We start from the raw sequence: 26,321 nt of genomic DNA on the forward strand, positions 1-26,321 counted from the left end.
CTCCTGGAATTAACCTTTAAGGTTATTCCACATTTTTCTTCCATAATAACCTGATATCTGCATCCTGGAGTGCTCTAAGTTCTATTGAGAAGCTAGACCTTTTTAGGTAAGCCTGGCAATAAGTGTTGATGCTCTATTTATGCATTTGATGTCTTGGACCGTTGTGTCCAAGCACTCCCACTATTCAGTAGGCATTCCCACAGGAAGCTTTAGTACATTTACGTGCATTCAGGCACAGATTTCCCAGTCATGGCCTATGTGCACATATGTTCTTCTGATGGCATGTGCTCAGGCATGTCTGTTCCTCCTTTGGTCGTGACACTGGTAATGTCTTTGTTTCTGTACTCACCTTTCATGCTGAAAAATCAATTCTGTCTTCCACAGACACTTGTCCCCTTAGCTGCTCGTCTGTGCTGTGTCTGCTCCCACCATCTCTACCGCCATGTGGTTAGAAACACACTGCAAGAACATTCGCCAAGCCTTGCTGCTTCTTTTCACTGCTGCTCTTCTCATTGGGGTCACCATGCTGGCTGTCTCATCTAACATCAACCCAGTAGGCTATTTCTTCCTAGGAGCAGGGGGAGTGTGCCTGATGGGCTATTTGCTCAGCATATTTGTCGACTGCTACCTGAGGAATCAGCACCAACGTGACGCAAACGAGATAACTCCAAGCAGGCAGAGCCAAGCAGGGTAAGCAGCAATCAGGTCATTCCTCTCCTCGCTCATGCCCATTTTACACATCGTTTTGCTGCCCTTTCCCTAGGGCACCAAATACAACCTGTATTCCAGAAGAGAGAAGTTCTTCTTTCGGTAGTTTTGCTCACCATTTCAGGTGGAGGTTGCAAATGCCTATGCCACGCAGGTCCTTGTCTTCTTTCCCCAGGGAACAGATCCACTAACATTTTCCAAGGTTAAACAGATCCAGGCCCCATTTTATTTTTCATTGAGTAACTGAGTCTTGCCAAACAATGACTCAGACAAGGAAAAAGAAAAAATGCTGAAGCAATACCAAATCTTAGCTGCGTTTCGTTCCATAAACCTTATCTCCAGAGCAACCATTCCTCAGCAAACTTTGAAAAAGGAATGTGCAGCTGGGTGTGTTTCCAGTCCTAAAAACCCAGCTTGACACTAACAAACCCTGATTGTGACAGCCCCTGAATACTCTCCCACATCTTCCCAGGTTCTCAGCTCACCTATTTTAACTCCAATTTGCCTGCTGCAGTTGAAGAGTTTAACTTTGTTTCTCTGCTTCCTTGTCTGTATAACTCAGATAATCATTACCCACATGCATAAATGACTTGACACTCTCAAATACAGGATTTAAGACATTATTTTGTGTTTGGTAAGAGTACACAAAGAGAAGTCTGTACTTGGCTTTGCTAGCTTGAGGGCATACTAGAAGATAATTACCTGTTTACTGGAAAAAAAAATACCTAAAAGCAAAGATGTTTCTGAAGTAACTTTTTTTTCTCTGCAGATACTCTTTTATAACACAGAATAGTTAGTCCTTGTTTGAACTAGATGAAAAGACTTCATTTTCTCTGCTTAAAAACATCTGATGAACATTGAGAATTAACAAAGCAAGGTCATGGTTTATTCCAATATAAAATGAGGGGTTAGTAATTCTAAGGAATTAAATTCAACTTGTAGGAAATTTTACATAAGGGTCACGAAGCTAAGCCTAGGAGACTGAACTGAACAGTGTGAGTTTCTTCAGTTACTCTGGGGAGTGGAGGAAAAGGGTCAGATGAACCTTCCTCTGGACCAGGAAGCAAGACATTAAGCTGGCTTGACAAGTGGTGGAATATCACACAGAGCAATGCCACATGAGATATATTCTCTTAGACCCATTTATCTCTGCCTGTACTCAGCACTGGTCAGGCCACACCTTGAGTAATGAGGTCACTTTTGGGGCTTTCACTACAAGAAGGACATTGAGGTGCTGGAATGGGTCTAGAGAAGGGCAAGGAAATTGGTGAAGGGTCTGGAGAACAGCTGAAGAAATCGGGGTTGTTTAGTCTGGGGAAAAGGAGACTGGAACAAAGGAGGATTCTCTACAACTCCCTGAAAGGAGGCTGTAGTGAGGTGGGTATTGGTCTCCCTAGTAAAGAGTGATAGGACAAGAGGAAATGGCTTCAAGCTGATGTTTAAATATTAGAAGAAACTTCTTCATTTAAAAGGTTCTCAAAGCCCAGAGCAGGCTGCCCAGGAAGGTGGTTGAATCCCCATCCCTGTAGGTGTTTAAATAGCCAGAGATGTGGTGCTGAGGGACATGGTTTAGCATCAGGCTTGGTAGAGTTAGAGAACAGTTGGACTCCCATGATCTCAAAGGTCTTTCCCAACCAAAATGATTCTGTGATTCTATGACTGACTGTGGTACATCATTTGGAGTAACCTACCTCTGCTAAACTGAGCAGTGAAATAATCAGTGTAACTGCTGTTCCTCTTTGTGGACAGGGTGAATGCTGCCTATGAAGCTCCCACTTACGAGGAGGTGATGACCATGTCAGCTCCAGCAATATGGACAATTGCATCCAATCCAGGCTCAGTGCCCTCACCACTGAATGAGCCTCCTCCTTACAGCATAGTTATTGAATCATCTGCTCAGGAAGAGATTAGGGTGGAGGGTCTCACGCTGTCAGTGGCATCAGACTCCAGGCGGTCCTCTGAGCCAGCCGCAGGCTCCAGGGCGCACTCACAGCTGGCACTGCCCCTGAGGTGTCAGCGCTTTGTTTCGGACATCCATGAAATGAAAGGGATTGAAGACAGGCTTGAGCCACTGGAACCACTCACTCCACCACCTGCTTATGAGAGTGCCATCAGTGATGAAGTGTTTGAAGATGCTTCCTAGCCCTCCATGCACCTCCCTCTGCACCTTCCATGAATGCAGAGCCAAATCCTCACCCCAATACACGATGTTCCCGTGAGGAAGGTGAAAGAGCTGAGATTTTTTACACCTCAAATTGCAGAGGTTCATCTCAACACTCTTTGAACCACAGCTGAAACAGATCCTGGTGACACAAACTATTAGTGCAATACCACAGCACTTTGGTTTGGTGAATGCATAAAAACACTGTGGGGAAAGGTGTGTTACATATAGCAATGATTCTCAGAGTGGGAGAAGAGTGAATCATGAGAAGAGACAAGGGTGCCAAAGGATGTCTGCAGAAGGACTACAGGATGCAGCCGGGAGAAGCTGCCCGGGAAAGGGAAGCAATGGAGGTAGCAGCAGTGGGTGCTGCTTGTGCATTAGAAATAGCAGTACTGTTGAGATCTGTGCAGTCATGATTACCCTAAAATCTCTGCTGAGAGACAGAGGCTGCATTCCCTGAGTTGGTGTTTCACAGCAACACAAATTTCTGGACTGCACTGTTTGTTGTTACACCTGATCCACATCCTCCCTCTGCGGCACTTGGTCCACCTTCTCAGCTGTGCTGCACTGCAGTGTGGCTGAGGGAAGGGTAGCTGTCTTCATCTGGAAGCTGGTACAACTTGAAACCTGTCACTTGAGGTTGAAAAGCTGATGGCAAGTATGCACCATGAAATTACTTCTGTTGTTGACAAGGTTCTTATTCCATACAGCCTGCAGAGGTGGACAAGAGGGGTAACAGCACTTTTCCTCCAGCAAGAGGGGCGAGCAGCAGGACACATACACACATAGCTGTCCTGTGCCTGGAACACTAGGTTCTGCAGCTCCACGGGAGGGTGTACGTCTCTGCTGTACTACAGCCCCTGACAGGGGGGTTTGCACTTTTACAAGTGGGTGTATTTCTCTACTGTTCTACAGCCCCAGACAGGTGGCTGGAAATACTTCATTGTATCACAGCAGGCATTTGCACAGAAAGGTCAATGCTCAGTCTGTCCCTAAGGAGATACTGTGTGCAGAAGCTTCACTCTGGGCTCTGGACAGAACCAGTCGGCCTGCTGACACCATAGATGCAGTGGAGAACACCTGAGAGGAGCAGTGACGAGACAGGTGCAGTCTTCATTAAGACAGCTTTAGGCTGGAGCTGGGTTATGGCTCGCACTGCAAAGTAATTGTGTGTGTGTGAGTTTAACTGAACTGAAGGTTCTGCAATGTTAAAGTGGTCTGCAGTATGCAGAAGGCTTCTTGTCTGGTGGATGTGCAAATAAAGAAAAGAAAGAAAAACAGCAGTGTGACTGTCCTTTAAAAGAAGAGCAGCAATTATCACAGCTTTGTCTCACATATTTGCATCATCTTTAATTCACAAGGAGCCATCAAACCATAGTCTAGAAGCAAATCAATTATTTCTCGTTGTTTGATTCTTTAGAGCTCAAAGGGGGCAAAAAAGAGAGCATTCAATATTATTTATAAATAAATGAAAAGATGTTAAAAACACCTGGTGGCATTGCTAGTTTTTCCTCCCCAAATACTCCACAAAGCCATGCTTTTGCTTGCATTCTGCTTATTTCATAATCTTGGCTTAGAAAAAGGGGAAGAGCTCCATTTCTAAATCTACAGCTGACTCACTTTAGTACCATTAATGATGGAGCTAGGGTATCTCTACCATAAAAATATGATGAGAGAAATCTGCCGATAGAGGCAGTGTGGTTTCTTCAAACCCAGCCAAGTCAAGCATTTCCTCCTCTATGTGCAAGCACTCGAGCACAAGCCACAGTAGAAAGCAGGACAGGTGTAGCTCACAGGAACAGAAAATGTGGGTCTAAACTGGGCAACACAGGACCATTCTGAGTGCACCAAACTGCCGAGAGTCAGGAAGAACTGCAAGTGACCAGCGCAGAGAAACAGTTAGCCAAAGCAAAGCCTAAGCATGCCACCAGTGACGGCCGTTGGGATTTTGTCTTCAGACATCGCTAGGCGTGATGTAGGCCTTGGTGTTTTTGTCGTTTTAGCGTCTGACTCCTGTGCGTTGAGCCAGCACTGGAGCATTATGTGACAGCAGCTGGAGATCTGCTTCTGGCAAACGGATGCTCAGTTGCCTTTCCCTTGGTACGTAAGCTGCACTTCGCGGCCCCTGTGTGCTCCCCTTCTTTCCCCTGTCACTGCCGACCCCAGCTGGCTCCGGCAAACACGTCAGCAAGGCGCGTGCAACAGACAAGCTAAACGCAGGACAGGCAGAGCCGGCATGTGTGCCCGGCAGCCCTGTGCCTGCTACTTCTGCGGCCACGAAGAGCTCCCCTGGGCGCCTGCTGCGCCAGACGAGCGCAGCGGAACCGCCTCCAGCCAACGCCGCCCCGCGGGAACCGCCGCCGGGCGTGGCCGCTGAGCCTCCGGAAGTGACGCACGGCGGTTCCGCGCGCGAGCCGGGCGGGGCGGGGCGGGGCGTGTGCGCGCTGGGGCCCGCGGCTGCGGCGGCGCTGCCGGCACAGAGCAGGCAGTTGCCCTTTGGGGTCATCCAGCCCAGCCGTTCTCTGGCTCCGCCGAGCCTGGCGCTGAACCACGCACCCAGCGCTACATCTGTGCCTTTTAAACGCTTTCGAAGGATGGGGATTCAACCCCCTCCCTGGTTCCGGTGCTTTGAGAAACGGTGGTTTCCCCTCAGCCTCCTCCAGGCTAAACAACCCCAGTTCCCTCAGCTGCTCCTCACCAAGTCCGTTCTCCATCCCCTTCACCAGCTTTGTTGCCCTTCTCTGAACCTGCTGTGTCCTTCTTGTACTAAGTGCCTAAAAACCGAACCCCATATTGAAGGTGTGGCCTCCCCGGTGCTGAGTACCGGGACACAACCACTGCGCTGCTCCTGCCGGCCACAGCACTGCTCGTTCTCGCCTCTGGTCTTTCACTGCCGGGCAGCTATCCAAAGGGAGGGGCTGTGGCTCGGGGCCCCTCCCCGGGCACGGCACTGGAGGCCGCGGGTTTGAATCGCTGCGCCGCCGGGAAGTACGGACGGAAGGCGGGAGGCGCTTGGCGGGAAGGACTGGTCCCGGGCGAGCGGGAGGGGATTCGCAGCGGCCCGCGGCTTGCCGCCACCCGGATTCGGCGGCTTCTGCAGTCGGAGGCGGTGCGGAACGGGCCCATCTCCGCCGATCCCCGTGGGGCCGCCGGTCCAGGCCTATTCTGCACGCTGTCCGGGGACAGTTGACCGCGGAGTCTCTCTGCATCCTCCCGAGGAGAACATTGGGAAGGATCAGAGTGCCTCTGGCCGTTGCGCCTGGCTTCGGTCTCCTTTCTGCCAGGATGCTGGTTGCATGCGGCATGCAACGATGCCACCAGGAAGCGCTGAAGAAGAACCGTGTGGCGCTGGCAAAAGAGCTAGTTTTGAAAGAGTTGCTGGAGCATATGATAGAGAAGGACATCATCACCACGGAGATGGTGGAAATGATACAGGTATGCGGGTTCTACTCGAGTGCTCTCGAAGTTTTCTTTCTTAGTTAAGCTCAGCGTCATTCTTGCCAGCGGTAGCAAATTCAGCTGCGTGTTACCTGCAGATGTTAATGCGATTGCGTTTGGAGAGCTGGCAGAACAGTCTGGGCTTTGCTTGCCTTAGGCAGGAGAAGTGAGCTGCTTTTGGCAGTGTGGATTTTATCTGAGATTTGTTCAATCGTTGCCTTCTCTGCTGGCATGTAGTTAGCAGGTTATGTTTTGTGAGTCAGGTGGCATCTGCCCGTCCTTTGTTGTGATTTTTGTGCCTCTCTTTCGATCCGTGCAAGTGGGACTAATACTTACATAAGAGTACTGTGGAAGTTAAGTAAAAGAATACATTATAAACCAGCTTGTTATGGCACCTTTCCCTTAAAGGACTTACATGTGTTTTTGTGAGCTGCGTGAAGAACTGGGTATGATCCAGGACTCTCGGATGAGGAACGCTGTTTGCAGGCAGTGGGTACTGTGAAGACAATGGAAATAACTTGGCATTGCTCTCGGAGTTGTAATGCACTGGAAACTCTCACAGGTCTCCAAAGAGAAAGTAAACTGGAGAGGAAATGGGGACTTAGTCCCTTGATAAGGTTGGTGGCCCTGTCATAGGAACAGATACTGAGAAACAGGATTATCTTGCAGGGCTCTAGTGCAGAAGGTATGATCCTGAGACCTAACAGGTTTTTGAAAGCAACGAAGAAATAAATTGCTGATGGATTTTGAATCATCGTATAGCAAAGATAATAATGTGAAATTCTCCAGGGCATCTGTCGAGAATTCCAGTGACAAATGATGGGAGATGCAGGCAGTCTTAGCCAAAATAGCTCCATTCACTAGTGAGAGAGCACAGAGATACAGGAAGACAAAGGATTAATCAAATTCCTGGTTTGGGCTGGGATAGAGCTCATGTCTTTATAGTAGTTAGCATGGGGTTACACGTTGGGTTTGTGCTGTGAAGTGTGTCGATGGCACAGGGATGTTACAGTTGTTGCTGAGCGGAGTCAAGGCCTTGCCCGCTCCTAACGGCGAGCGGACTGAGGATGGACAAAAGGCTGAGAGAAGACACAGCTGGGGCAGCTGACCCCAACTGACTGAAGGGATGTTCCGTGGTCAGCAAGAAAAGCCGAGGAGGGGAAGGAAGAGGCAGGCGTTGGGAGTTCTGGCATTTGTTTTCCCAAGCAACCATTATGCATAATGGAGCCCTAATTTCCTGGAGGTAGCCAAACATCTGCCAGCAAGTAGGAAGTAGTGCATTGAATTTCTCGGGTTTCTTTAGTTGTGTGCACGGCTTTTGCTTCACCTGTTAAAGCTTCTTTGTCTCAGACGAGGAGGTTTTTAACTTTTATCCTTTGGATTCGCTGGGGAGGAGATGACCGGGCAGCTGCGTGGTGCTTAGTAGCCCCGAAGGGTTTAAATAGCTGCTGAAGTATAGGTGGTTAGGAGGTGTGTTCAGCTGCTGGCCTGCAGGTAGTCCCTGCAAAGGGAGGGGGAAAAAGAACAGAAAAAGAGTGTCCTCTTAAAGGCAGAGTAATGCCAGAGAAAGTTGTCTTGGTAAAATGCTGCTGGAGTTGAGGTGTTAAACTGAGAGAAGGACAACAAAGGGAATCTTCCCCTCCAGATGTAATTGGGTGTAAGGAGATGCAACAATACTTAGAGTATCAGCAAGGAGAAAGGTGTTAGGATGGGTAAGTCAGGTAATTAGTAATAAGTTAGTGGGAAAATTGTGCCTAATGCAACATAAATTGCAGGAGAACTTAAATATGTACAATAAGCAGTAGCAGCCTGATGAAGAGCTCAGAATGACTTGAACTACCATTAAAGGCTATGAATCTGGAAATAGCAGCAAAAATAGGTATCTGACAGAGTTTAGGAGGAAAGCATTCACAGCTGGACCAGTAGTGATGAGAAATGTGTTGTACTAGGACAGATAATGAAAGGAAGGTTTGCAGGATAGATCTAATCATACCAGTGCTATAGAGAACAAAGTAAAGTGCATGGAAAAAAATAACTGGAGTCCAACCCACTTTGTCTTTCATTTTTCTATAGTACGTCTGTGAATTTGCAGTAGTCGTCCACTGGTTCAGATTTGCACGGAGGTCTTGGGAGTGCTGCAGGTAGCCTGTTCTTGACCATGTATTGTGATGCCAGTCATGAACCTTACTGGAAACAGAAGGCGGCAAACACCTCTTGTGATGGAGGGTAGATTTTCCTAGATGTTGTCACTGATGGGTTCTATACATCCACCTACTGCTCCAACAATCCAGAAAATCAAGATTGGGATAAATAGTTCTGTTGGAAACTGTTGAGTTTCATAGCAGAAAACAATGAAGTTCTGTGTTAAAACTACAACAGTTTTACTGTTCCTGTTGGTGTGATTTAAACTAAACAGAGGAATAAATAAATAAAGTGCTCTCTTTCCAGAACCACTTTTTAAGGGAACTTTTGCAATCTACTGAAAGTTAAATAAAGCAAGGAGCTCAGGCAGATGAAGGGAGGATGAAATTTGAAGTGTGAGGTGCTCAGCCAGTATTGAAACTTTACCACAACTAAGAAGGTGGTGGAAGGGGAGAACATTACAGGACAAGCCACTGAAGACAAAGGTGATTGGTCTGTGAAAAGCTCACAAGGAATAATGAAGAATGAGTAAAAGTTTGTAAATGTACATTGGAGAAGAATTAATAAATAGGAGCAGATTCCTTTGATGTCCAAAATGGGGAAAGAGGGTTGGAACTGACAGGAATGCATTTAAATTGGGTCATTCAAAAAGATGATAATAACGAACCAGGTTAGTTTCAATTATATACACTTTTAAGAAAGAAAAAAGGAAAGCTCTGTTTACTGTGCAGTGAAGCTGGCATCTGTGTAGTTAGCTAGGTGAAGGCCCAGAAGAAATGGATTTCAGACACAGGGCAAAAATGACAGTGGAAATTAAATGTGACAGTGGAAACAGCCATTTTTCAGATGAAGTCCAAACCCCACTGTATCAATATCGTCTTGGCAGCATCACCTTCCTTCTGTTAACACCAAGAGACCAGATGAGGTGAAATCTTCTGCTAGCAAAGCTTTACACATGTGGCTCAAGGCTTTTTGTCTGATTTTCCTTTGACTGAATGTGCAGTGTTAGGCTTAGTAGAAATTAAAGAACTATAGGATTAACTCATTGGCATTATTTTGGATGCCAGTTACTTCAGCATGAGCTGTTTGAGTGTTTTCAGTTCGACAGGGAAGGCTGTTGATTGTGTAAATGATACATTTTGTTGATATTTTAGCCATTAGAACTTTTTAAGAATGTCTTGCATATACCTAAATTACTTTTTTTGTTACCTTTTCTCATGTAGTGCTGCTGTGTATTACTCTGTCGATCTGGATGTTGCAGTCTGCTTGTGTAGAATCTTTTCAGAACTGACTGCATATAATAAGCTTTCACTTAATGCTTCCTGAGGGGCTTGTGTGAGCCCATAAACTATTGGGCAGCAGTGGAAGAATGTTCTGGACTTCATGTATTCATTGAAGGAAAATAGGTAACTGTTGCAACAGTAGCTGGAAATAAAGGTTTAGAGAGGAGGATACATTACTCTCTGTGCTGATGTATGAATTGTTTGCTTGCTCTATTCTGTACTCTCCCCTCCAGCTAATAGGAGCAGAGGAATGGGAGTGAAATCAGCCAGGAGAAGCTATAAAAATGGATCTAGCACAGCTAAGAGTACTGCTGAAACATTTGCATTAAGTAAAACTTAGTGAGTTGGTCTGGAGATTCATTGAAAATTAATTGTGGATCGTGTTAAGGTGTTAATGTGAGTGTGGGTTTTGTTTATTTCTTTGGATGCAGGCCAAGTCTGGGAGCTTCAGCCAGAATACAGAATTCCTCAATTTGCTGCCCAAGAGAGGCCCCAAGGCCTTCTCAGCCTTCTGTGAAGCTCTGCGAGAAACCAAACAGCAGCATCTGGAGGCAGCAATCCTGAGGACATTATCCAGTCTGAACCATGGGAGTGTAAGGGTACAAGAGTTTTTAAAAGCTCCTCTGGACTACATTTCAGATTTCATTTGGGTCACAAGGTGATCTTACTCAAATAGGAAAACACAACATCATTCACAAAAGAGAGGATAAGGTTGGAAATGGATGCATATGTTAGCCTTAGTAAACATGAAGGGGAAGGAGTTTGGTAAGAAGATCATTTTCACACAGGACCCCCTGCTCAATCAGTGTCACCCTGAGCAGGTTGCCTAGAAGCCATATCCAGGTGGCTTTTTATTATCTCCAAGGATGGAGATTCCACAGGCTCTCTAGGCAACCTCCTCCAGTGCTCTGTCACTCACTAAAATGTGTCCTGATGTTAAGAGGAAATGTGTGTGTTCCAGTTTGCCATGTAACTGAGCACCACTGAAAGAGCCTGGTTGTGTCCTCTTTGCACCCTCTCAGCAGGTGTTTATGTACATTGGCAGATCTCCTGGAACCTTCTCTCCAGCCTGAACATTCCCAGCTCTCTCAGCCTTTCCTCATATGTGAGATACTTCAATCCCTTCATCATCTTTGTGGGCTTTTAGAATCTCTCTAGTATGTCTGTATCTGGACACAGGACTCCAGATGCAACCTTGCCAGAGTTGAGTGGGGCAGAAGGATCTGTTCTGCAGGCAACATTCCTCCTAACACAGCCCAGAAAATGGCTTTCTGTGTAGCAAGGGCACATTACTAGGTCTTGCTCAACTTGGTGTCCTTTGGTTCCCCCAGGACATTTTCTGCCCAGCTGCCTTCCAGATGGGTGAGCCCCAGCAAACATTGGTGCATGTGGTTGTTCCTCCCCAGCTGCAGCACTTTGCACATCTCATTGTGGAGCTTCTGGACCTTTTTACATACAATGTGTCCTTCACAAATATGTCATCAAGAACCCAAAAGCTGCAAAGAAAGTGTTTTCCCTGAAGTACTTTCATCTAGTGTTCAGTAATGCTCTAAGTAGAAAGCTACTTCAAGATAGTCTTGTTTGTTGAGAAGCACTTTCCTTTTTTTTGTTACTTTTCTGTGCAGCTTTTCACTCTTCAGTTGTTAGTGTTGGGCTAAAGGAAGAGTTCAGCAAAGATTTGGTATTCTTAATGCACTGATGAGGATGGAAAATCATAGTAAATATCTTGTACACAAAGAAAGAAGAGCAGATGTTTTTGGAGAGTGATGTTCTTATTTAAATGTAGGATTTAGTAGACTGCCTTTTCAGTCATGCTTTACTATACAGTGAAATCTTGAAAGGAAATAAAAAGATAGGATTCACTGGACAGAGCAGTTTCTGGCAAAAACAAGAAGGATGTGATGAGCTCAGTGTAAAGTTTCCCAACTGGAGATTCAGGTGTAAGGAGAGATGCTCAAAGAAGGGAAGGAATTCTGCACTGACAAAAAAGTGCTGCTGCTCTCTTGTCCTGGTGTTTCATTTGCATGTGAGCCATGATATTACTGTTTTAAATAGGTGTCTGCAAAACCAGGTGTCTTACTCCATGACACCTACACATCTGTACCACAGAGACAAAAACAGCTGGTTTATGCTGCTCTCTTTCATGGATGTCTTGTAGCTTGAACACTGCTATGGATCAGACCTTCCCTTCCCTGCCAGTGAGTCGTGCCATTCAAAGAGACCACGCTGGATCGGTGAGTCACACAGGACAGAATGAACACTGGGTTGACTGGCTGGCTGCTTCCTTCATATCCCCTTAATTCTAGCAACAAGCTTGTCACAGGAATGACAGTCTGTGTTCTGTTGGTAGGCCAGAAAATGGAAGTGAAATAGCATAGTGGATGAGAGAACCCAGTCAGGCTTAGTCAGCTTCATTTATTCACACAGGAGCCTTTGTTGTTTAAACAGTACCTGTCAGTAAAATTGTTGATTTTTCAGAGATCTTCTTTAAGCTTTATAATAGAGATAGCTCTGTGACTGGAGCTGTGAAAAGACTATGATTTGGGGCAATATTCCTTAACTTTGTCATCCTTCTTGGCAAAGAAGTTTAAGTACAAGGCCATATCTATGTTCCATGGGCCTAGCATAGATTGCTGTAGCTTCTGTGGAGTGCAGTGAACCAGCTTTTCTTTAGCAAGCGTTGATGGAGTGAATCTCCTTGCTAGTTTTTATGTTACTTCTGGTAATATTTAAAGTCCTCATGTTCCCTAACCACACCTTTAACTGTGCTGGTTGCTGGGAGCTTTCTCTACTGTCAAAGAACACTAGAGAGATGCCTTCAGCATCTTTGTGGCTCTGTGCTAGACTTTTTCAAGCAGTTTCCTGAGGCCTTTCTTGAACTGAGGGGGCCAGAACTGGACTCAATATTCCAGATATGGCCTCACCAGAACAGAGTAGAGGGGGAGGAGAACCTCTCTCGACCTACCCACCACACCCCTTCTGATTCACCACAGGATGCCCATGGTCTTGCCCACCAGGGCACATTGCTGGCTCATGGGCATCCTTCTGTTCAACAGCACCCTGAGATCCCTTTCCCCAGAGCTGCTCTCCAGCAGGTCAGTCCCCAACCTCTGCTGGTCCCCTGGGGTTGTGCTTTCCCAGGTGCCGGACTTTACACTTGACCTTGCTGGATTTTATTCAACCTTTTCCCACATTTACCAGGCCTTGGATTATGCATACAAAGGAAAAAAAAAAGTTGCCAATTAATATTACATAAAAAAGAAGAAAACTATCCCATTCCAGCATGTGGTGTTTTTTTCTGCTGTGTTTCATTGTGTGTCTCTAGTTCCTGATCAGGTAAAATTCTTAGAGATCTGAATAGGACAGTACAGGAATGTGCATAAAACCTCAGCATTCAGAACTGCCAATTACCAGCTAGCTGCAGAGGCTTTGTAATTGCAGTTTTTGTTATTGGTGTTCGTTTTGCACAGAACAAGTGGAATGTTCCTTGAATGATGGAGGTGATCCCTCAGTTCCTCCAGTGAAGTACTGTACTCCCGAATTTTATAAGGATCATCAGCACTTGGTAAGTAGTCAACAGAAAATTACCTTAAGGTAGGAGAGATGTGAGGTGTTTGGTGTGTAAAGTGAGCACGTGAGTTGTAGTGGTGGTTGTGGAACTCCGAGGTCTGCCAAGTCTCATTTTGGTTGTAGTTCTTATTCATAAGCACCAGTGCTCTCTGAGGATGTCTGTAACTACAGAAATGTCTGCCTCTGGTTCTTGTTTGTGAAGAACTTTGCACAGTGCCTTTTGTTCTGTTGTTCTGTGTAAGCTGTCAGTGGTATTGCCTCCTGTGTGGTGACACCTGCAAATGACCCTTAAGACACTATAGCTGTGTTCAAGTAGTAGTCAGAGTCTTGACCCTTTTAATTCCCAGCTGTACCTGAAAGAATCTCTCCTTAGGCTCAAAACTCAGCTTTGGATTCTGTGCTGGGTAGTGCCACTTAGAACACCTTGAATTTCTCCTGCAGCAGCTGAAGTTCTGTGGGGAGTCTGTGATTACTCTCTGTAAAGCAGAGCCTGTGATGAGGTGAGCTTAGGAAAGAAGCTAAATCATTGCTTAGAGTGGAGCACACACCTCTCTAGGGTTAAACCAGGGGATAACACTTGAGTCACAGGTTCTGTGTACAGCAGAAGGAATTACTATTGGGGGTTTTAACTGTCTGTAGGAGAGACCTAATTGGACAGCATCTGTGTGGCTCCTGTCATGTCTGTGCCTGGATGCACCTTTAGTATTCAATTTTACTTCCGATTTACAGCAGCTGATTGACTATTGATTTGTTGTTGTTAGAGTGGGAGCAGCAGAGAAGGAACTTCATTTGAAGACACCCCTCCAAACTTTAGCTCTTTTCCTATTAATCTTTTTTCACCAGCCACATAACTTTCAGGATCAGTCACCGACAGCCTTTTGCTGTTACAGGTACTCTCACATTCTGTTGTACTGCTCTCAGCAGCAACTGAGAAACATTAGGTAACTTTTAGTGGTGCTATCTTCAAGGCTTTGATGGGGATGATGGAAGCAGATGGTACCATGCTGGGGCAAGGATGGAGAAGGGCTAAAAAGTCATTGAGAACAGTTCCCAGTTTGCAATGGAAAAGCTCATTTATTAAAATGAGAAAGAAGACAAGCTAGTGTAACATCTGAGTAACAGCCTTGTAAGGCCATCACTTGTGGAGACTTGGAGAGCTGTCTTTGAGACTCTTTGCAGTACAAACATTTGGTTGTTTTCTTGTTTGTTTGTTTTTTAAAAGCAAACTTCAGGAATTTGACCTCTAGCAAATGTGCTCTGTCAGTCAGTACATCCTGGACAGGGCATTTATTTGTTGTGTAGGGATTGCTGTTCTACTCTTGACACAATTTCCCTGTGTACTCTAAATGTACCCATTTAAAATCTTCTTCCCAGGCATACAAGCTGGTATCAGAGCCCCGGGGCCTGGCTCTTATCATCAGTAATGTGCACTTCAGCTGTGAGCAGGAGCTGAAGGACCGAGCAGGCGGGGATGTGGACTGCACTTCCCTGCAGGTGCTTTTCAAGCACCTGGGCTATCAAGTGACAGTCTGTCATGATCAGACTGCACAGGTAAGAGGCATGGATCTGAACTGGTTGTGGCAATTAATGAGGCAGGAGTTATAAAATATGTAGTTCTTTTTATTTCTGGAAAGCCCTGCCCACAACTCTATTACTGTCTACAACTACCTGAAGGGGCATTGTAGCCAGGTGGGGGGTGGCCTCTTCTCCCAGGCAACCAGCAATAGAACAAGGGGACACAGTCTCAAGTTGTGCCAGGGTAAGTATAGGCTGGATATTGGGAAGAAGTTCTTCACAGAGAGAGTGATTTCCCACTGGAATGGGCTGCCCAGGGAGGTGGTGGAGGCACCGTCCCTGGGGGTCTTCAAGAAAAGACTGGATGAGGCACTTAGTGCCATGGTCTGGTTGACTGGATAGGGCTGGGTGCTAGGTTGGACTGGATGATCTTGGAGGTCTCTTCCAACCTGGTTGATTCTATGATTCTAAACAAATTAGTTAACTTTGGGCTTCTAATTCGTTCAGGAAAATCTTCACAAGGATGGTTATTGGCAGTGTAGTACTTTAGTAAAACTGGGAAAGTTTAGCCACAAAATGGCTTTGCCCCACTTCCAAATAGGCAGCCTGCAGCCCTAGGGAAAGTCTGTTCTACTCGCTGCGGTGGAGTAGAAATGTCAAGATAGTCTCTGGCTCCTTTGTGGCATTGTTGGAACTGCTTGGCCATTGAGAGGCTTCTAGATCTTCCCACGGGGCTAGGATGGAGGCAGATGATCTCTGATCTGTTCCTGGTTCCTCTTGGCATGGAGGTTTGCAGGGGTGCAGGCAGGATCTCTTGTGGAGGTGGCAAAAGCACAATGTTGGTGGCACTTCTTGCCACATTGTGAGGCACTTAAGTTTCCAGGTAGTTCAGGCCCAAAATATCAAGGCTAAGATGGTCTGAAGCACAAGGCAGAGCAGAACCTGTCCAAGAACAATGAGGCAGAGGCAGGAAGGCAGAAGCAGCACAACTGCTTGCAGCTTAGCTCCAATTATATTATTTGCCCAAGTGTCATGGCTCCTTTGGCCACAGAGATTCACCAATCACAATGGCATTTGCAAAACTGACCATGGTAGATGAAACCAGGGCTTGCTCACCCTTGTTTGGGCAAGACACCAACAAGTACCTAAACACCTGTGGGTAACTGTTTTTCACTTTGGGAGGGGACATGACAGCCCAAGCCTTTGTTTTCTTCCTGCCCTTGCTTCCCCCATCAGCAGAAGGATGGGGCAAGTCAGGACATCTAATAGGACTATTGGCCTTCCAGGACAGGATCTCAGCACTGCACAGTCAGTATGGGTGAGAGTGTGTAACTGTTAATGTAAGCATCTCAGGAGGTTGCCTTAAACAGGAATCTGTGGGTGGTCACTTAGGGGTAGAAAATAGGGCTAAGCAGGAAATGCTGCTACAAAGACATCAGCAGCAGAAAGAGGACTGAGGAGAGCTGCTGGTCCTTGTTAGATAGGGAGGGGAACACAGTGGTCAAGGATGAGTGAAAGGCTGAGGGACTCGATGCCTTCTTTGCCTTAGTCTTTAGTATCAGGGTACCCAGCCCCCCGAGCTGGAAGTTAGGGACAGAATGAAGCCCCCATAGTCCAAGAGGAGATGGTCTGTGACCTGCTGCACCACTTACATGCACACAAGTCTATAGAGTCCAGTGGCAAACACCTAAGGGTACTGAGGGAGCTGCTGGAAGTGCTTCCCAAGTCACTTTCCATTGTTTCTCAGCAGCCCTGGCCAGCAGTCCCAGCTGACTGGTACCCATCTACCAGAAGGGACTCAAGGAGGATCCAGGGCACTACACTGCTGTCAGTCTGACCTTGGTGCTGGGGAATATAATGGAGCAGATCATTTTTACTGAAATAGTGGTCAGGTGCTGGAACAGGCTGCCCAGGGAGGTGGTGGAGTCACTGTCCCTGAAGGTGTTCAAGAAACATGGAGATGGCCCTTGGTTTAGTAGTTACGGTGTTAATGAGTTGAAGGTTGGACTCACTGAAATAATCCTGTGATTCTATGTTGGTGCTCAGATACTTGCTGCATGGCCTCCAAAAAACAGGAGCAGTTTGCTTGAGTTTCTTTATAGAACATGTCTTTGGTCCTGTGCTTCTTTCGTAACACGAGGACCACTTGTGGGTTTCATAGAATCCTATTTCCCTGTATGCTGACCCAGTTTCCCTGTGTATGTCTGGAAAGCATTAAAGCATATTTTTGCTCTCTTCCAGGAGATGCAGACGGCATTGGAGAGGTTCTCTAAGCTGCCAGATCATCAGGGTGTGGATTCCTGCATTGTGGCTTTACTCTCCCATGGTGTGGAGGGGGCTGTTTATGGTAGCGATGGCAAACTGCTGCAGGTATATTGCTGTGTCCTCACATGGTGGTGTAGGTTATGTCCTTGAAAGTAACAACAGAAGCAGGGAGGGAAGCTAAAAACTGAACTCCTGAGAGACTGAGGGTTGATTTTTTGTTTGTTTGTTTGTTTTAAGGGAGAAAAATAGAAGAAATTGTGGGAAGAAAGGACCAGAAGCTTGCCTGTGAGAGGTCTCAAAGATAAAGGCCTAGAAATAGGGCAAATAGGGTGAATTACTTTGCTCTCTCTCGCTGTACAAGTATTAGGTAGAAGGCATGAACTCAAGGCAGCAGTAGCTGGGGGAGAGGTGTGGTGATTTTGGAGCTAAAAGAGAAAATACCAGGACTGATGAGGTACTAATCAAAACACAGGCAAGCAAGATGAGCCCAGGTTTGGCTCACAGAGGGCTGCACTGACTTGCATTTCTCTTGTCTCTCAGCTGCAGGAGGCTTTCCGGCTCTTTGACAATTCAAACTGTCCAAATCTGCAGAATAAGCCCAAAATGTTCTTCATCCAGGCCTGCCGGGGAGGTGAGTGCCCAGGTGCTGAAGGCCCCGTGTCTGGCATGCCATTGAGGCCCAGCTCACACACACGCATGCCTGCACCTTCAACTTGCTGTCAACTCTCCTCTTTGCTTCTCTCAGGTGTAAGTGGGACCCACACTCACCTCCTGCCCTGCTGCTGCCACTGCATCTGTTGCTCTGTAAGTGTCCCTTGCTCTGTGTGAGGTGTGTGCACTGACTTGCAGCCCCCAGAGCACCACAGTGACATGAAACCCTGTCACGTTCCACTTCCACACTGAGGCTTTCTCTTGCCATGCCTGCAGTAGGGGGAGTGGGGTGTGTGATGCATCCCATTGCAGCACAGCACGAGGTACTGCACTAGCAGTCCTGTGCACCAGCAGTCTTGCTTGAGGTCCTGTCTTTCTCCTGGCCCTGGATGTTTTGCGTCTTGTGTTGCCTCTTGAACTCTCAAGTAAACACCAAGTCTTTATGTTTATTTATGTATGTATTTATTTTTCTTTACCCTGTCCGTTTTCAACCTTCCACAGACCTTTCGTGGGATCACAGAATCATTTTGGTTGGAAAAGACCTTTAAGATGGAGTCCAGCTGTTCTCTACCTCTAGCAGGTCTGGTGCTAACCCATGGTCCTCAGCACCACATCTCTGCCTCTTTTAAACACTTCCAGGCTTGGGGATTCTGCCATCTCCCTGAGGAGCCTCTTCCAGTGGTTGAGAAATCTTTCAGCCAAGAATTTTCTTCTAATATCCAACCTAAACCTCTCCTGGTGCAAATTGTGACCATTTCTTTTCATCTTATTACTTGTTACTAGAAAGATGAGACCAATACCCACCTTGTTCCAATCTCCTTTCAGGGAGCTGTAAAGAGCAAGAAGCTCTCCCCTCAGCCTTCTTTTCTCCATGCAGGACAACCCCAGTTCCCTCAGCCATTCTTCATAAGTCCTGTTCTGCAGACCCTTCACTAGCTTGGTTGCTGTTTTCTGGGCCCAGTCTAGCACCTCAGTGTCCTTCTCTTTCCTTACACCCTTTCCATGTGCTGTTGTAGAATCCTTACCCCATGTTGTACAGAATTCTTGTCTTGATTCTTATGGACTTGTTCTTTTTTCCACCCTTTCTGTTCCATTTTTCATATATAATTCTGCTCCCTCTTTTCCTGTCTTTTGTAGCTAACCACACATCTGAATTAACTTCCGTTCACATCTACTAAAGACCAGGTTTGTTTCTCAAAGTTTTGGATTGTTTCTGGGATCTCTTTACAGTATCTATAGTGTCACAGATAAATTCTGTCTTTCAAAGCTTTGGGGCTTCCCTTTTGATAGAGTTTTTCCAGTGTATATGTTTTTCCTCCTTTCTTTTCCCTTGTCCCTTGAGTTCTCTCCCTTCTTTATTTTTAGCAGAGCTTTATGGATTGTTCTGTAGCCAAAAGAATGTTTTATTCACACAAACACAAATATCAGGGATTGGAAGGGACCTCCAAAGATCATCTAGTTCAGTCACCCCTGCCAGAGCAGGATCACCTAGAGCTGGTCACGCAGGAACACATCCAGGTGGGTTTGGAATGTCTCCAGAGAAGGAGACTCCACAGCCTCTCTGGGCAGCCTGCTCCAGGGCTCTGCCACCCTCACAGTGAAAAAGTTTCTCCTTCTGTTCACATGGAATCTCCTCTGATCCAGCCTGCACCCATTGCCCCTTGCCCTGGCCTTGGACATCCCTGAGCAGAGCCTGGCTCTGTCTTCCCGACACTGCCCTGCACATCTTGATAAACATGACTGAGGTCACCCCTCAGGCTGCTCTGCTCCCAGCTCCCTCAGCCTGTCCTCAGCAGAAAGATGTTCCACTGCCTTCAGCATCTTTGTGACTCTGTGCTGGACTCCCTCAAGCAGTTCCCTGAGGTCCTTCGTAGAGGGGCAGGAGAACCTCTCAACCTACTCACCAGAGCCCTTCTAATCCACCCTAGGATGCCCTTGGCATTCTTGGCCACCAGGGCACATTGCTGGCTCATGGGCTTCCTTCTGTCTAGAAGCATCCCCAGGTTTCTTTCCTCTGTTCAGACTTGGCTTTCCTATTCACGTGATGAAAAAGGTGGTTACAAATGGAAACATTTTCATTGCAACCTTAAAGGGATGATGAAACCTGAAAGGAGGTTGAAGCGAGGCTGGCGTTGGTCTCTTCTCTCAAGTAACCAGTGAGAGGACGAGAGGAAATGGGTTCAGGTTGCGCCAGGGGAGCTTTAGGTTGAACATTAGGAAAATCTTCACTGAGAGAGTGGTGAAGGCTGAGAGAGAAGGCACAGGCTGTCCACGGAGGTGGTGGAGTCACCATCCCTGGAAGTGTTGAAGAAGCTGTAGATGTGGTGCCTCAGGATATGGTTTAGCGGTCATGGTAGTTGGGTACAGTTGGACTTGATAAGCTTAGAGGTCTTGTCCAGCCTAATGATTCTGTGAAGGAACTTGAAGTAACCATGACATTCCAAACCATAAGCTGCTGCTGTCATGCTGGATGTAGAGAGTAATGCTGCTGACAGCCATCTCCTGTGTGTCACTATGAAATACCAGCCGTGCCACTGCTTCTCAAAAGCTTACTAATCTCAGTGCATTTCCTGAGCGTGAGCTGACAACAAAAAAAACCCAGAGCCCCATCAGAACAGGAAGGCCTCTGAAATGGGTACTTACGCTTCCTAACACTAGAATCTGAGCCATGATGTTAGAAGTGAGTGGAATAGTTGATGCTCATCTTGCAGAAGAGAACAATAAACAACAGCAAACAACAAAAAAACAAACCAAAAAACAGAAGGGCAAAAAGCTAAGCAAGCTGTGAAATGTCATTTTTCATATAGCACAGGTGTACTTTTGAAGTTATTGCCACTAAGCAGTTCATCCAGATTACAGTGGAAACTACCAATAGCATCCTGGCCTGCATCAGCAATGGTGTGACCAGCATGGCCAGGGAAGTGATTGTCCCCCTGTACTGAGCACTGGTGAGGTGACAACTTGAGTACTGTGTTCATTTTTTGGGCCCTCACTACAAGAAGGACCTTCAGGTGTTAGAGCAGGGCCAGAGAAGGGCAACCAAGTCTGGAGAACTGGTCTTGCAAGGAGCAGCTGAGGGAACTTGGGTTTTTCACCCTGGAGAAACAGAGGCTGAGGGGAGACCTTCTCCTTATAACTACCTGAAAGGCAGTTGTAGTTGCCCTTTTCTCCCTCGTAGCAAGTGATAGGGTGAGAGGAAATGGACTCAGGTTGTCCCAGTGAAGGTTTAGGTTGGATATTAGAAGAAGCTTCTTCACTGGAAAGGTTTTCAGGCACTGGAATCCCCATACCTGGTGCTGTTTGAAGAGGCAGAGGTGTAGTGCTGAGGGACATGGTTTAGCACCAGCCTTGGCAGAGTTAGGGAGTGATTGGACTCGATGATCTGAAAGGGCATTTCCAACCCAAACCATTCTACGATTCTGTGTAACCAATCAACTGAGAATATCCACACCTGTCATAGTACAGACTAATGAGTCCTGGGAAGGACATGAAATGCTCTCCAGGTCTTAAAGCAATCTTGATGCACAGGAGTGAAATTGTTTTGAATTGTACTGTTGCACAATTAATGCTTTTGATTGAAACAAGTGATGCTATGATCAGGACTTAGAACTAGGTGAGATTCCTGGTCTATGTTTTCTTGATGTCTTGGAGGTAGACCTTAGCACTAAAATTACAGCTCTCATTGGAGTTCTGCAGTAAGGAGGGAGTTGGCATTGCAAACTAGACTGAATGTTTTTAGACATTTCTAAGGTTGGTAGAAGTGGAAAAACTAAAGGACTTGGCATCACATTGTTTAATGTGTAGTGAGGAGCTGTCAGAAACTGCTTTCTGGTTATCCCATGATCTGAGAAGGTGGGAAGGAATAAATCATCATGCAGACTATCAATGGTTAGGCTGAGCAGGTTCAGCAGTTGCTGCAGGAATCTGTGCACAGGAACTTTAAATTGAGTTTTTAAAAAACGTCTGAAGATGCCTGAAGTTCCTGCAAAAGCTTTCTGCTTGACAGCAGCTGTGACGTTGCTGGCCAGAGCCTAAAACCAGAGGAAGCACAGGAAAACTGCATCCAGAAATTCAGAGCAGTTTCTCTTATTTATTTTCTTCCACCCTCCCTCCCCCTCCTCCTTTATTGCTCCTTTTCCCCCTGACCCAGATGAGACAGACCGGGGAGTGGATCAGAGAGATGGGAAGGAGTGGTCCAGCTGCCCAGGCTGTGAGCAGGCTGATGCCAACAAGGAAGAGAGCCCCAAGCTGCGCCTGCCCACGTGCTCCGACATGATCTGTGGCTATGCTTGTCTGAAAGGTACTGGGGAGGGGCCCTAGCTCAGGGCATAAGGAGGTGCTGTGTCTGTGTTCCCCAGCAGCTTCATCTTGCACACCTCCTTCCAGGCACGGCCGCCATGCGGAACACGAAGCGTGGCTCCTGGTACATCGAGGCGCTCACAGCAGTGTTTGCAGAGGACTCTCGAGACACTCACGTGGCTGACATGTTGGTGAAGGTAACCTGGGAAGTCTTTCCTCTCCCATGCTTGACTGCCTCAGATTCCAGTTAGAGCAATTGCTCTTGCCTTATGTGTAGCACAATCAATACTTCTTGCCCCGTTTCTCTATGTATTTGTAAGCAGTTCTGCTGCAGTTGACCCAAAGTACAAATGTCTTTTCTGTACCTCCTTCCATTCCACCTGTACATGGTGAAGTTATGAGAAGAACTAATCTGCCTTGCCAAGAATCCCTTCTCTCCTGCAGCAGTAGAAGAGTTTTGATTCCCTGAGTGTAAAATAGACTCACAAAATGGGTTCAGTTGGAAAAGTCTCTTAAGGTGCCAGTTTTCTTACTTCTGCCTTCTGAATCATCACAGTAATTGCACTTCTTGTCCTCTCACACCCAGGTGAATCGGCAAATCAAGCACCGGGAAGGTTATGCCCCAGGCACAGAATTTCACCGCTGCAAGGAAATGTCAGAATATTGCAGCACACTCTGCCAGGACCTTTACCTGTTTCCTGGTTATGTGCCAGGGAAATAGCCCTGCCAGTTCTGCTAAAAGAAGGATACTGCCAAAGCTGAACTCTCTGTGAGGTCCACGGACTGTGACATCAGATGTCAAACCAGGAATGCTCCTTTGCATCTGGCCAAGCCACTTCTCCATGGCTTTTGCTATAACAACCTGACGCTCTCTTTGTAACCTGACTCAGTTCAGTTAAAAATTCCAGTGCCCTGACTTACTTCATATGCATGGAGGAAAAGAGGATCACCACTGGAACTAGGAAGAAGTGGGAGCAGCCTTTGGAAGGACATTTGTAAGCGAGGTGGATGTAAAAAGGGGAACAGATCATACAGTTGCTGAGTTTTTAAAGTTAAGCCTTTCTTAAAGGAGAATTATTCTTGAAAAGCTTTTTATCTTACACTGGTATTGTAAAATTTTTAATGCCTTCTCTCTGGGTCCTCATGCAGGACACTCAGCTCCTGTGCACAGTAGAAAAGGGCTCCCCAGTGAGGAAGAATCCTCCCCTCCAGAATGGAAGGTTGTTGACAGTTTGCAGTCCATCTTGAGCACTTCAGTTACATTTTTTTGCTCCTTCTGTAGCCAAGTTACCAAGAGAACTTCAGTGTATCCCAGGTTATCAACAAAACAAACAGATGCAGAATGTCTCAGACAGAAAAACAAATCTACATGAACTTCCTCAGAAGGAGTTTCAAATCTAGACTTTCTAGATTAGCTTCCTTGAGTCCCAGGAGTGAACGAGCACTTGGAATGTCCCTTTGGAGGAACGTGCCTGCCGTGGCACCTGTGTCACACAGGGATTCCACCCACTTCTCAGGAGTCTATAATTGCACTGCACAGCTGCCTTGTGCTACAGCCCTGTGCAAAAATCTCTTCTGGTGAATCAACAAAGTCACTGAAGGCAGCTCTTTGCAGTCTCACTGTGGTGCTTGAATTATTTATCCCTGCAGTTTCTTTCCCTTCCCAAGGGAAGCATTTTGCATTCTTACACTGGGTGATTACCTCTCTTCAGCCACAATCATTTGAAACTGTTTCCTACCCAATCTTGTTTGCAGGGTGTCATTCTAAGAAATGTTGTGGCATCATTCATCACTTCTGGAAATTGTCTACAATCTGTAGACATGCTGTAATTTGCCTCTTGTGTCCAGTGGCAGTTACTCCCATGGAACACGGGAGATGGATGTCGTTCTCATGTTCTGGTAGTGCCTAGATCCCGATAGATGTGGCCAACAGCTGTTCACTTCAGTCTCAACCCTCTCCATTTTGGATCAGGAAGCAGGCATAGATCCTGGCTTACTCTTTTTATGTAAGTGTGGCTTTACAAATAATTCTTCAGGATAGAATTATGAATAGAAAGCACAAAGGGATGTGAAAGGAGGTTAGGAAATGAGGCATGTGGGGATTTTATTGTTCTTCCTGGGAAAAGGAAGGCTGCGTTTGCTTCAGCTGCCAGGGGTGCAGCCTGGACTTGAGTCTTGCACTCACCTTGTGCACAACGTGTTGAACAACAAGGATCCTCCTTGCCAATTGGTGCCTTACTCTGAAGTCCGAGATACCAGTTCAGGGGCTGTTGGAGTACAAATTCCTGAGTGCTCCCTCTTGGACAAGGTGCAATGTTTTACAGATGGGTGTGTTGATGGAACAGCCCACTCATGGATTTCTGTAGGGTTGCATCAAACTGCATAGTCACTGCCACTTCCATACCTTCCTTTTGTATACTTGAGGTGTTACAATAAAGAATTCTGGTTTGATGATTCTGTGCAGTCTCTTCCATTTAGAGAGTTATGGCTCTGTGCAGAAACGGACTTTCTAGAGAAGATTCTGCATTTGGAGAAGAGGAGGCTCAGGGGTGACCTTATTGCTGTCTACAACTATGTGAAGGGTGGTTGTGGACAGGGGGAAGTTGCTCTCTTCTCTCAGGTGGCCAGCACCAGAACAAGAGGACACAACCTCAGGCTGCGCCAGGGGAAATTTAGGCTGGAGGTGAGGAGAAAGTTCTTCCCTGAGAGAGTCATTGGGCACTGGAATGGGCTGCCCGGGGAGGTGGTGGAGTCGCCGTCCCTGGAGCTGTTCAAGGCAGGACTGGACGTGGCACTTGGTGCCATGGTCTGGCCTTGAGCTCTGTGGTAAAGGGTTGGACTTGATGATCTGTGAGGTCTCTTCCAACCTTGGTGATACTGTGATACTGTGATTAGTTATTGAGGTAGGACCTCCCACAGACTCTTCTGAACTCTCAGGCAGAAGTCTGCTCCTTGCTAGCTGCAACAACTATGGGCTGCTTGTAAATTTTGCTAACACCTGGACGAAATAAAAAGTTAGCATTAATAAAGAGACATGAGGCAGAACCGTCGAGCAGGAGGCTGACAATGTGTTTCAGCTCATGAAATACTAAAACTGGGAAAATTGTGGCCTCAGTGTTCGTGAAGGAAGAGCTGATGCCAAAATGAAGAGTTCTAAAGAAAAAGGAGTCTTAGAAGGAGGAAGGGCCTAGAAAGAAAGTGAAGATGCCAGCTGGAGGAAAGCTTCCTAGCAGGGGGGGATGACAGATACCTGCATGGAAACAAAGGCCAGAGGATCCCTTAAGGCCTTGACATGCTGTGCCCAAGACTGGGAGCAGCTCTACAGCACACAACCAGCACAACCTTTTGCTCCACCTTCAAAGAACAGCAGCAAGGGAAGCTGAGCGTCAGGTATGCTAGAAGGTCTGATAGGGCATGTGGAGTATAGGAGATGATTTGAGACAGCCAACATGGCAAGTAACAGGACTAGAGGAAATGGCCTCAAGCTGTGCCAGGGAAAGTTCAGGCTGGATGCTAGGAGATGCTTCCTCAGAGAGGGTTATCAGACATGGAAGCGGTCTGCCTAGGGCAGTAGTGGAATCACCCTGAAGATGTTTATTCAGCCTGGGGACTTGGCACTTAGGGACATGGTTTAGTGTTGACTCATCAGTGCTGGGTCGAAGGTTGGGCTGGATGAGCTTTGAGGTCTCTTCCAAGCAGATGTCTTCTCTGTGTGTAGGCAGCCCTGCAGAAAAGGACTTGGGAGTGCTGGTGGATGAGAAGCTGGACATGAGCCAGCAATGGGCACTTGCAGCCCAGAAGGCCAATGGCAGCCTGGGCTGCATCAAAAGCAGCAAGGCCAGAGATGGGGAGAGGTGATTCTGCCTCTCTGCTCTGGGGAGACCTCACCTGCAGTGCTGTGTCCAGCTCTGGAGCCCTCAGCCTGGGAAGGGTGTGGACCTGATGGAGCAGGTCCAGAGGAGGTCAGCAAGATGATCAGGGGCCAGAGCACTTCTGCTAAGAGGACAAGCTGAGGGAGCTGGGGTTGTTCAGCCTGGAGAAGACTCCAGGCAGACCTTCGAGCAGCCTGCCAGGGCCTGAAGTGGGCTACAAAAAGTCTGCAGAGGGACTGTTTGCAGAGGCCTGTAGGGACAGGATGAGGGACAATGGTTTGAAATGTGAGGAGAGATTTAGATTGGATGTTAGGAACAAGTTCTGTACCATCAGGGTGCTGCAACACTACAACAGATTGCCTAGGGAGGTGGTTCCTGAAGGTATTCAAGACAGGACTTGCCAAGGTTCTTATC

General features: G+C 46.8%; 2 protein-coding genes across 4 annotated transcripts; both read left to right on the forward strand.

The window, feature by feature from the left end:
- The first annotated feature begins 442 nt into the window (after nt 1-442).
- On the forward strand, nt 443-4,343 carry TMEM139 (transmembrane protein 139). Its single transcript, XM_064155829.1, has 2 exons — nt 443-690; nt 2,458-4,343. Exons 1-2 carry the CDS (start codon nt 443-445, stop codon nt 2,849-2,851), a joined length of 642 nt encoding a protein of 213 aa, XP_064011899.1. The 3' UTR covers nt 2,852-4,343.
- A 962-nt stretch (nt 4,344-5,305) lies between these two features.
- Nucleotides 5,306-24,489, forward strand: CASP2 (caspase 2). Of its 3 annotated transcripts, none has more exons than XM_064155826.1 (10): nt 5,306-6,307; nt 10,167-10,334; nt 11,894-11,969; nt 13,206-13,300; nt 14,680-14,856; nt 17,062-17,190; nt 17,626-17,716; nt 21,887-22,036; nt 22,123-22,232; nt 22,622-24,489. In XM_064155826.1, exons 1-10 carry the CDS (start codon nt 6,158-6,160, stop codon nt 22,754-22,756), a joined length of 1,281 nt encoding a protein of 426 aa, XP_064011896.1. In that variant the 5' UTR covers nt 5,306-6,157; the 3' UTR covers nt 22,757-24,489. The 3 variants fall into 3 exon arrangements, with proteins under 3 accessions (XP_064011896.1, XP_064011897.1, XP_064011898.1); XM_064155827.1 differs by having other exon boundaries at nt 10,167-10,328; XM_064155828.1 differs by lacking the exon at nt 22,622-24,489 and adding an exon at nt 17,831-17,889 and having other exon boundaries at nt 22,123-22,196.
- The last annotated feature ends 1,832 nt before the right edge of the window (nt 24,490-26,321 follow it).

Source organism: Pogoniulus pusillus, chromosome 15, assembly GCF_015220805.1.
Source record: "Pogoniulus pusillus isolate bPogPus1 chromosome 15, bPogPus1.pri, whole genome shotgun sequence".
NCBI lineage: Eukaryota > Metazoa > Chordata > Aves > Piciformes > Lybiidae > Pogoniulus > Pogoniulus pusillus.

What these genes read in the sequence shown, in the direction of transcription:
- TMEM139 (XM_064155829.1), top strand. Translation starts at nt 443, where the DNA reads ATGTGGTTAGAAACACACTGCAAGAACATTCGCCAAGCCTTGCTGCTT. An exon ending in AGCAGGCAGAGCCAAGCAGG is followed by an intron (nt 691 to 2,457) that starts GTAAGCAGCAAT and finishes CTTTGTGGACAG; the next exon opens with GGTGAATGCTGCCTATGAAG.
- CASP2 (XM_064155826.1), top strand. Translation starts at nt 6,158, where the DNA reads ATGCTGGTTGCATGCGGCATGCAACGATGCCACCAGGAAGCGCTGAAG. An exon ending in TGAACCATGGGAGTGTAAGG is followed by an intron (nt 10,335 to 11,893) that starts GTACAAGAGTTT and finishes GATGTCTTGTAG; the next exon opens with CTTGAACACTGCTATGGATC. An exon ending in GCGATGGCAAACTGCTGCAG is followed by an intron (nt 17,191 to 17,625) that starts GTATATTGCTGT and finishes CTTGTCTCTCAG; the next exon opens with CTGCAGGAGGCTTTCCGGCT.